This window comes from Apaloderma vittatum, unplaced genomic scaffold (genome assembly GCF_000703405.1).
Source record: "Apaloderma vittatum isolate BGI_N311 unplaced genomic scaffold, ASM70340v1 scaffold23287, whole genome shotgun sequence".
Lineage (NCBI taxonomy): Eukaryota > Metazoa > Chordata > Aves > Trogoniformes > Trogonidae > Apaloderma > Apaloderma vittatum.
Genome location: NW_009727012.1, coordinates 1 through 11,369, shown reverse-complemented (window position 1 = coordinate 11,369; position 11,369 = coordinate 1). Strand labels below are relative to the sequence as shown.

Below are 11,369 nucleotides of genomic sequence, written 5' to 3'. Positions count from 1 at the left end.
TGGCGGCCCCAACAGGAGGCGAGGCCTTGGTTGGGGTGCAGCTTGCAGGGCTGCCTTACACCAGCTGATTTTTGGGTGTAAATCATGGGTATTAAAGTGTCGTGGTAGCGCACTGTACCTGTTCTCAGTGAATATATCAAACACTTCAGTTTGCTGCACTGCTGGCACGCAGAAAACCAGTGGAAGGATGCCTAGGCAAGGCTGGTCATCTTAGATGGCTTCCATACATAAGGCACGAGACTCTTCTCGTAATCTTATTTTTGCTCCTGCTGTGTATTCTGACATTTATGAGTTATTATACTATAGCTCTAAGGAATATGGCACTTGAAGCACTGAGAGGTACGTTACCTGTGCTTCCCTCAGGTGTAGTTCTGTGTGCAAGTATTCCCTTTGGGAAGCCTGTTATGTTGCCTGTGCTGGGAAAAGCTACTGTGTTTGTAAAAATGGGAATGCGTTTCTGTGGCTTTATGATTCATGACTTTTTTTTTCAACGTAAAATAAAAAGCAAGTCGACCTACCTTCTAGTCTACCCTGCCTTCGTAGAATCATAATTACCATTCACAGCAAAGTGAATAATGAGAATTTCCCATTTTTGCAGTTGTAGCAGCATGCAGGTGTTTAAGTTGGTGATGTTTCTGTAATCTCTTCCACCATGAAATTTTGTCTGAATAATTGGTGTTTAACAACCCTGACAAGCTAGACATTTATTTTGTGATTCTGTAACTGGTGTATGGTTTTCTGATTTTATCCATGTGTACTTTGGAGGGTTGTAGTTGTGTTCCTTGTTTCAGCTTACATAGTAGTTGAAGTCATTTGTTCTTTACTTCTCTTTTTCTTCTATAAATAGGTAATGTGGCACTTGACAATTTACAGATCAAGGAGAATGCATTAGTAAGTATTCTAGTAATTTTAAAATTGTTTTTATGAGTCTAAAGACTAAGTCACAGGACACAATATTCCTTTATATAAATATTACTGTTACACAGTATGCATTTTTTACTGGTTATTGGAAGAAAGTCCTTAGTTAACTGCTTCTGATTTTTGCTTTTGTTACTGGAGCAGAGAAAGAAAATAAGCTATGGTTGAAAAGGTAAATGTGCTCTTTTCTGAAAGAGAAAAATAGTTTCTGAGAAGTTAGCAATAGGGTTTTGAAGTAAGTTTCCCAGTGTTTATCTGTACGTGCCTACATGACCTCTTCTAGTATTTGAGACTGGAAATGCTAAAGCCTCAGGTAAGATGTTGGTGTGTTTGGTCATCCAGTACAACTTAAAAGGATTTAATTTCTGCTGTGACTGCTGCTGTATAATGATAATTCTATGAAGTCATAGAGTTTTTTTCCCTCACTTGTATGTCCATGCAGTAGATGTTTATACGTTTCTGAATGATTTATTAGCTCTAATGGGTTTACATAGGCCTATATATAATTTTTTTTAAAATTTATTTTGGCTTTGTTTGAAGAAATGGATTTTCAAGGCTTGAATCCTGCGAATGGATTGATCTAACTGAACTCTTTTGAAAGCCAGTGTTTCCTTTCTCAGTTGTTGATGCAGGGAGGAAAAGTTCGTCCTTCTACATCAGTTACTGGGATTGAAGCTTACGTTTATGGCTCACTGCTTATTAATAGGTGCTTATTAAAACTGGCAGGCATTAAGATGTGTATTCAATGAAAGTAAATGTGGTTGTTCAAATTCTCAGTTCTTTTCCTTTTAAAATAGGTATGACTGAGTAAAGGAAAACAAAGACAAAACTTGTATTAAGTACCCATGTTCTTGTCTAAAAAACCCACAAACAAAAACTTGGCTGATTTTTAAGTTCTTTAATTGAGCTAATGAACTCTACTACTGAGAGAATCTCACTGCAGTCTTTAGTCTGCTTCAAACTTGACTAAAGGGAATGGCTACTCTTCTGTGAATTCAGAACATGTTGGATCTTTGTATGACCTCATCACTGGTTTCTTTTCATTGATTTGAGGTTTTATGCTTTTCCTGCCCATTTCATCCATTCCTGATAACTTTGTTGTGCTATAAAACTCCTGATGCAAGTATCTTTGTAATCTGATAGTTAAAAAGGGAAGGAAGAAAGTGTTATCTACGTTGTACAAGTCTTTCCTCCTTACAATGACAGCAAGGTTGGTTATGTTTTAAGCAGTTCTCACTTAGGAAAATGCAGTCGTCTTATGTGGCTGAGTACAGCTGAGAGCAAGCTAAGACAGATTGGAGAACTGAAAACGAAATGTTTCTGACTACTTTACAATTGCAATATGTTGGATTTCTAGGCAAAAACAATTGAAGGATGATTGATATTGAACACTTTTTTTACAGAAGCAGCTTGCACTTTGAAAAAGAAAGGATAAAAGGAATGTGATAGATTCCCAACTTCTGCTTTTGTGGTTTGCCTGTCTGCTGCTGTCTGGATTGGTTTTGTTTTCCTCTTAAGGTTTTCCACCAGAAAATAACTATGTTTTAATTGCTGTATACAGATACAGTACTTCTCAAATGTTAGCAAAGAAAGTCCTTAGGAAAAGGGAGACAAGCAAATAATTACTTCTACTGTTAGGCTTGCTGAATCCGTTTTTTATCCTTGGTCATAATAAAAGAGCATTTCATTAAAACTGAAGTTCATCAGATCTCAGTCAAAATTTATGCTTCAGCTCATGCAAAGTCAACTCAAGAAGGTAAGTATAAAATTTCTTAAATAAAATTTTACAAAATTATTTTACAAATACATTCTTAGGGACCTTGAAAATGTAACCATTCTGAGAAATATCATTCTGTGAAATATTTACTTTTATCTTTTGAGGCTGTTGGTTTTTTGTGTGACTTCAGCTGTAAAAATAGACAAGTACAATGGGGAAGCCAACATTCTTAGGGACCTTGAAAATGTAACCATTTTTTTCCCTCAGGAATATGTTAGTTTTCCAACAGAAAGTGCTGAAGTGTCATTCTGTGAAATATCTACTTTTATCTTTTGAGGCTATTGTCTATTTTTATAGCTGAAGTCACACAAAAAACCAAGTACAATGGGGCAGCCGCTACTAATGTTCCTTTTCTACTTTGTTAAAAACTTACAGTAGTGTTAGTAACGAATTCTTTCCAATAGATTTCTTCAGCTTTATCGTATTTTTCAATCATAATGAAAAATGACTGATGACAAACTATGACCTGAGCTCTTTAGCAAGTTGTTACATGTGTCTCAACTTTGTTATTAGTCATTACCATCAAAAAGCTTGAACTCTGAGCTTTTTTACGTGTAAATTTGTATCTGGTATCCAGTTGGTCACAGCTCTTAATCTTCAAAGCTAATATTGCCTGTTTCTTCTCAGTTATAGTCTTGAATATTTTCACTAAATCATCTTTTTTTTTTGATGTTAACATCAAACTCCAGTGCTCTTATGGTTTTTAATTTATGTTAATCTGCTGTCTTTACTCAACAGCTTTAAAATATCTTCAAATTCTAGCCTTTCCTTATTTTTTTCCCCTCATTTGGAATTTAATCTTTTGAAAACTAGTTTTTCAAGGTGAAGCTCATGGTCCTGTCCTTCCAGTGGTGGTCAATGTTGCCACGAAGTGCTATTATCAGAAAGAAAATACCTATAGAGCAAATTAATAAAAATGTAAAATTCTTGTATATAGATAAATCTTTACTTTTTAGTAACCTTTGAAGCGAGACGTTATCATACTCGTAGAAGAGAATTGCCAGAAATCATAGAATTGTGTAGGTTTTAAGATCATTGAGTCCAACCGTTAACCCAGCACTGCCAGGTCCACCACTAAACTGTGTCACCACATCTACAGGTCTTTTAAATATGTCCAGGGATGGTGTAAATGCTTTGTTTTAAGTCTTTCTGCAAGCCTAATCATATTTATGGATTCATCAGTTCACGTGAATATTTCTGAGTAATTAAATCTCTGTTTTGTGGAGAACTGTTTCTGTTCTGGAACTTCAGTTCTGGGAAAATAAGTTTAACAGAAGTAAAGAAAATAATTTTGTTTGTATAAACCATCTTTAAAATACATGGATCTGTTTAATATTTTTTTTTTTTCATTACAGAGTGAACTGAATGTACCTTTTAGAATAAAAGTTGGTCAGATAGGTAAGTTTTTAGTTCAATATGACTATTTAAATTGAAATTTTAATATAGGCCTTAAGTTCAATCCTGCCGCTGAGCTTTCTTAAGTGATCTCTAATTGTGCTCACTGTTGAAGCAAGCATAGAAGTCTAATCTGACTGCCTCAGATAAATCATAAAATGTTATCTGGCAGATCCTGGGGGTGTAACTTTGCACAAGTTACAAGGCTGATGTGAAAAGTGTGTCTGAGAGGTTCTTCCCAGATGCATGGGTGATCAGGGGAGCTGTTTAGTATAGGCAAAATGTGTGTGGTGCTTTAAAGGACAGATTAAGAATATGTAGAATTGAAGTAAGATTCCTGAGACTGGAAAATGCGCGAAGGGTTTAGGAACTTGTAGATGTATCTTTTCTTCGGAATTCCTTTCCCTGATGGTAAGCATTGCTTTTTCACATGAAACGTGCTGGAGATGAACGTGTGTTGTATTTTTTCTTCCCTGGGAATGTCATGTTCATCCTAGGGAATTGAACTCCAGTCATGATAGCAGGTTTTTGATCTGAAGTCTTTTGACTCAGACTGCATCCTCTTCCTTAAATCTATGACTTATATTTTCTCTGCATGTATTTGATCACTTCAAGGGCTTTATAAAATTACTAGGTCCATACGATTTCTTCTTATTTTCTAAGGTCTTTAGGACATCAAGGTAGAGGACTAATGTCTTTTGCCTGTGGTGGTGTTTGGACTAAGCACAGCATAGAATTTTGTTTTGATGTAACTATCTGCTTTGTTTAGATAAACTTACTCTGAAGATTCCTTGGAAGAATCTCTATGGCGAGGCAGTTGTTGCAACTCTGGAAGGCTTGTATCTTCTTGTAGTTCCTGGAGCAAGTATGTAAACTCTTCATTAACGCTGTTAAATAATGGAAGAGAAAAATATTGAAGAGCACCATGTAAATGAGTGTATGAAAAAGTTGCCATTTTTACATTCCCTTCCCTGAGGGAAATTTCCAGATAAATTCTGGCAAGCTGGTGGAGGAAGGGTGGCAGAAAACAGCACCTGTTGCTTCTATGGAAATCTTTGGTTGTATCCATTCCACGTTCAGCTGAGCAGCCGAGTTTCCTCTGAAGTGTGCTTATCCTAAATCCACTTTTATGGCTGTTGCATGACAGAGTTCATGAGCTTCTAACTGACAGCAACTGAAAGTAGTAATTCCGTTAGAACTGTGTTTAGGGAGAGGGAAGAGAACTTGATTAGTTTTCTCTGAAATTAGAACCTCTGGTTTACTAAGAAAAATTGCGAGTTTCTAGAGCATCAAATATGTGTGTAGTAGAACATGCATTATGTTTTTCAGAGCACCCTTAAAGGTTCAAGTTTCTGTGGACAGGCTTTCCTTCGGAGTGGTTATTAAACATCGGTGTGGTCATTTTGTGTCTTACTGTGTAGAAATAATCTCAGAGGCTGGATGCAGCCCTGAGGAGTTAAATCTTTATCTCAGACAAGGTGTTTTGCAACATGATGTTGAAGGTGGTTTGCACTGCATGATTACACATTTCTATAACTTGAAATTTAGGATTAAAACTGTCCCAACTTGGCTTACAGGCATTAAATATGATGCAGAGAAGGAAGAAAAATACTTGCAGGATAATAAACAAAAGGAACTGGCAAGAATTGAGGAAGCCTTGCAGAAAGCAGCAGAAAAAGGTACCGAGTTAATGCAAATCTTGGAATTTAAGGACTTAGTGTGCTATGAAAGAGAAGTCCTGTTTTGTGATTGACTTAATAAATTTTGTTTTTGCAATTGTCTATCTAATCTTATTACAGTGCTTTGAAAAACCTTTTTCCCCTAAAGCTTAAAAAAATGTTATTTGCTTTGTTTTATCATTCATTTATCAAGTCAGCTTCCATTAGAAATGGAAATTTGATAACTTGGTGTGTGTGTGTTTTCCTTTAAGCTCTAGCGTAATAGGACCAAAGATAGAAACTGCATTGCATGAGGCTACTATTGTCTTGCTTTAGAGCTTCGGTAATAGATGTTTAATAATGTGTTCTAGAGGTGTGTGTGTGACAGGTTGTTCTTTACTTAAAGAAACCTGTGAAAGTGGCAAGATTGGTAAATTTTTACTTTAACAATAATGCCTTCATTTCAGTTTCTGCTGTCCTTCTATAATGTACTCCATTTTGACTGGTTTGAGAAATGAGACTCTTGAGCAGGGAATAAATCACGACACAAGAAAACAAGGGAACATCAACATAGGCAACTTTCACTACCTAGATCAAAAGTTTAAGTAAATTTTTTAAACTGCAAATTATGCATTAAAATAATTGAATATTCCAGTCCAGTCAACCTGATTTGCAGGTTTTGGGGTTGTATGTGTTTGTTGTTTTTTTTTTTTTTCCCTCCAATGTTCTGTCATAACAAATATCTCTAACAAAATTATGGTATAAGTTAGGCTTGTTTGGACAGAAACCAAGCTCAGAACCAATGACAGGTAACTAGATATGCGAAATTATTACTGAAGTGAGACCAGTTGGGTGTTGTAATGGTTCTTAAGGTGCATCTCGAGGATACCTTTAATGCCACAAGTCATTTTCCGTGGAAAAGTTACAGAAAAGGAAATGACCCTTAGAACACTTGGAACAAGGTAGCTTGATTGTAATCTCTTTGCTTATTTAATTCTGCAGTTACAGGACTCCCTATTGCCTTGTTCCTGCTTTGCTAGTTTGACATGTGCATTTGGAGTTCCCTTCAAACAGCAATCTGGCAATCCACTTACTGTGAAGAAGGAAGCCTTGCTTTGTTAATATGCCAGAGACTGCATGAGAGTTAAGACAACTTGGGTGAATTAATTTTGCAGCCATTACTGGGGCAAAGGAGTGCGCCTAGAGGTTTAACTTTGGTTATGTAGGACTTGGATGTGAAGCAGCAGCGTTTCAGTCTTTATTCTTTGCACCATTAGCAGGGATAATGTAGCAAGAAGAGTTTAAACTGATGAGCACTGCTTGAGGAATTCCAGTTCTGGAACTTGATAAAATTACAATTGAGTCTGCCTGTGACAGTCAGGTTTTTTTGTTTAGTTTTGTTTTTTTTGAAAGAAATTTAGTACATCCAGCATTTGTAAGTCTTTGAAAAAAATGTTAAAATGATACCTCAGTAGCTCAACTCCTTATGAGAAGTACTTCAATTAGATTTAGTCATGTTTTGCAGTTTTAAACTTTTGCCCTCGTGGAGGAAAAGCTACAGGAACATTCAAATTAATTATTTTAAACTGTAGTTATCTTCCCAGTGGCAGTGCAGCATGATCAATATGGGTCCTTTCCAACTTGAGATATTCTGTGATATCTCAGTCTTGTACTTCTGGTGTTATGCTCCAGTACTGTACACAGGGGGACTTGTGTGGCTCTTGCATGAGCAAATCCCTTGCTTTTGCTAGATACAGAAGTCTTTGGGCCCAAGTTACTCTGCTGCACCATAAACTTAAGAAATTCATCTCTTTGTGTAGGTTTTTCATAGTGATGAAAATCTAGGAAACGTATTAAATGGAAAGTTATCAGGGTCTATGAATTCTCAGCTCTGTTTGTTTTTCTGATTAGTACTCAACTTCCTTTAATGTGTTTACAATCTCGATTCAGTACTTGCATTGATTTAATAGTATCCTAAACTGCCCTGGGGTGTTTTCTTGGACATGCTATTCAAATATTGAGCAAAATGGTCACGTCAATGTGTGGTTAGTGTAGTGTGATGGGGAAGTGATAACAAGCTCTGCTGGTACAGTGGGAGAAAACCTTATTTTCTACTTTCTAAGTTATTAAAATCCGTCAGTGTCAAAATTTGTATGTGGAGACCAAAACTTTCAACTCTTACCTTATGCTGGTTATAGCTAAAATCAAAATTGCGTGTTTTGCTTATGTAGATAATCTTTGAAGGTACATATTCTGAAGTGACTGTCTGTCAGATAGTGTAACAGAAGTACTGATGTGTCATACGCATTTTATAAACTCAGCGTTAAATCAGAAGCAGATTGCCTTCTTTTAAACAAAGTGCACTTTTTTGGTTATTTGCTGCCATGTGGACCAAGGCACCCATTCACGAGAGTCCTTGTATGGGTTGGAGAGTCTGATTTACAAGGACGCCAAGCCTGGTGGGTATGCATGGTTAATTACATTTTGCACATGCATGATGGGTATGCAGCTTACAATTTTAGAAACACCCCTCCCAGCAGCAGCCAAATGCAGAAATGAGAAAACAAGGCTTGTTTGGTAAGCATCTGCATGTCGGTGGTTCTAGAAATAAGATTTTAATGACTGTGGATTCAGGTGGAAACTTGCAATGACTAATCCTGTCTTAACTCAGTTGTTTGTCAGGAAGTTTAAGAGACCATTTAGGAAGACTTCCATCTGCCCTGTTGAGCTCACGAGTGTTATAAAATACTGCCAACATTCTACTATAGTTTTAAAATACTATCTTTAGGTGTTTCGAGAACAGAGGTTAATTACTCTTAGTTAAAGTGTCTGGGCTTAAGAGACTGGAAGTTTGGGCTATCTTGAAACTGTGGACAGGCAAAACAAAGTGTAGAAGATTGAGGGCGTTTAGCATGTCTTTCCCCGGTTCTGTTTGTTTGGATTGCTCTCAAGTTAGGCAAGGAAATGGTTTCCACTGAAGTTCAGAGGAACTGTTATTATACTGTACCTGCTGTGTTTTTATCTTCTTGAACCAGATTTTCAGAAATTGATTTTTAGCAAAAATTACTTAGTGGGCTTTTATCTGAGCGCAGATTTAGAATGGGCTTAAAATCACACATTTAGTTTTGCCATAGTAATGGATGTGGGTAATCAAGAGGAAAATCATGGTGCCTTAGTTCTGTCACACATGAAAGTTGGAGAACTACAAATTCAATAGTAAGTGAAGGAGGTGAAGCCGTGGTTTTAGCTGGAGCCATACTTCTAGCCAGAACTGTAGTTTTAGGTGTTATGTAGGAGACTCAATACTCTTGGGCAAACAGAAGGGAGGTGTGAGACAGGTATTCCACAAGCAGAGCTTATCCCCGAGGACAGGATGCTCTTATCTTCAAAGATGGAATGCCCCAGCACTCCCAAATGCCAGTGTGACATGCAGAACCAGCCCAAGCCAGCTTTGGGGTCTCATAACAAAGTCAAGAGGTTAACTGAATGGAGCCCATCAACAGGACACCCCGATGAAGACTATCATGATGAAGTAAAACAACCATCAGAGACCCCTGACGACCACCAAAAGACTGTATTATGCATACGGGAGTGGGCAGCAACATGTCAGTGAGTTTTTGGAAATTGCGCGAATGTGTGTATCTCAACAGTATAAAAGCTGTACGTCTGGCCTTTCTTGGGGCACGCACCAGGTGGAGCCATCCCAGGTGTGCCCAGCGCTGCAATAAAGAACACCTGCTGAATAGACATCAAGGCCATTAAGTTCTGATTTTGGCCTTTTCGTGGCATCAGAAGCTGGTTTTTTAAAAAATATTTATAGAAGATAACTTGCAGTGTTAGAAGGACCTATCCAAGAGAAACCATTGTTTTAATTTGGCATTGTTTGTCCTTTTTGTTATTTGTAGGGTGATCACACTACCCACCAGACAGGTGGGAATCTTGGCAGGCAGTTACTCCTCCTTTGTTTGAACAGGCATGCAAATTACAGAAAGTTGTTCCCTGGAGTTGAATATGCCATTGCACTTGTTTCCTTCTTTCTTTAATAGGCTACACCCTTCTCATGTTACAACCTCGTAAAGCTCAGTGCAGGCAGCCCTGTTGCCAAGTTCTCTTCTCCTATATGGCTGAAGAGGGGAAGGAAACTATGCAACTCACCAAATGGGTTTTCTTTAGAAATATGGAAAAATATAGTATTAATTTATGTTATGAACTGGTTGTGATTGTGTGTGTTGTAACTTGTGTGTTAATTTCATAAAAAGCTTTTAAAGAGCCATGATTTTAGAATGCCTTTTTTGCAATTGCTGCTGCCGTTCTTTCAGAACACTTTCCTGCCACGCTGTTGATTAGCATGAGCATCATATTGAAAAGTGCTCTTTGGGTTTCCAACTACCTTAACCTCGAAGGTATACCCTTCTATGGTAGAAGCCTCTTCTGGAGTTAAACTTCAATTTATTTTTTTTTTTTTACCATATATGTATTATTAGCTGCTCAGTTAATAATTATGGTTTTGCTTGAAGTCATTAATTAAAAAAAAAATAATCTTGGATTAGAGAAAAACTTACCTGGGTATCTAATAAGCAGTCATGGTTCTGTTTTTAGCTCTTTTATACCTAAGTGATCTGGAATTATGTTATGCAGTGCCCTTGTGAAGAAGTCTGGTTATGTTTGCTGAGAAGTAAACATAACCAGATTATTTCTAATTCCTTGAACTCTTGAGATATACGTTAAGAGATATATCAAAGTTGAATTAATTACCTCGACCTTGCTATTAGCAGGAAGATCGATCCAGTAGAAATTTGCATACTTAAAGTTGTTAAAGTTGTTTTTTTTTAAAAAAAAAAAAAAAAGCAAGGCTTCAGTTGCTTCCTTGAAAGTCAGTTTGGGTATACATAAACTAAGAAAAATATGTCTCTGTGCTATGAGAAGTAGCTGATTGCTTTCTTAACAGGTCTGAAATTCTTTAAAAGCTTTTAATGAGACCTTACTAAGGCATTCTGCTTTCAGACAAGCTGAACTTCCTTATCTTTCCCTATGCTTTCTTACACTTGTGTTTCACTAACTCGAATTTTATCCTTTTCCCAAAAAATTGCTTGCACTGAAAAAGGACGTAAGCGTAAAAAGTATAAAAAACATTTTAAGAGACCCTTTAAAGGTCATGATCACTCAAAAGGTGGGTAAAAGTTATGGCTTTTAAATTCTTTTAAGACTCTATGCTTTCTATTTGGATTAGTTTTTCTTAGTCTTGGGTATATATCCACTGATACCTTTTTTTCTCCCGTGCAAAAGAGGGGCTGTAAATTGGAGAGAGTTCTTTTCTGCTGTTTGTCTCTCTACTTGGAGAACTGCCTGTTTCTTCAGCTTGAGCCGTCTGTAGTATTTCCGACAAAAATGTACCTGTTTGGTTGGCATATTAATGGCACTTCACCGTGGGAAAAGCACGTGTGGAAGAAATATTTTTGTCTGGTTTTTATAATATTCCAGTAACAGCTGTGTAAAGGAAAATTGATGCTGTACTGGTGATATAGAAGTAAAACGTCTTTTTCAGCACCTCTTTGCGTCTAAGTAGCCAGCATAGTGTTATGACTGATACTTTAACAGCAATGTAATGAATGTTTTTTTCT

General features: G+C 36.9%; 1 protein-coding gene across 1 annotated transcript; it reads left to right on the top strand.

Moving 5' to 3' along the window:
* Positions 1-317: 317 nt before the first annotated feature.
* LOC104277013 (vacuolar protein sorting-associated protein 13C-like) lies at positions 318-10,918 on the top strand (the record flags this gene model as incomplete). Its single annotated transcript, XM_009873518.1, has 7 exons — positions 318-339; positions 848-891; positions 4,051-4,093; positions 4,860-4,955; positions 5,668-5,769; positions 8,145-8,207; positions 10,853-10,918. Coding segments are annotated over exons 1-7 (436 nt in total), but the record flags the coding sequence as incomplete, so codon positions are not given.
* Between the last annotated feature and the right edge of the window lie 451 nt (positions 10,919-11,369).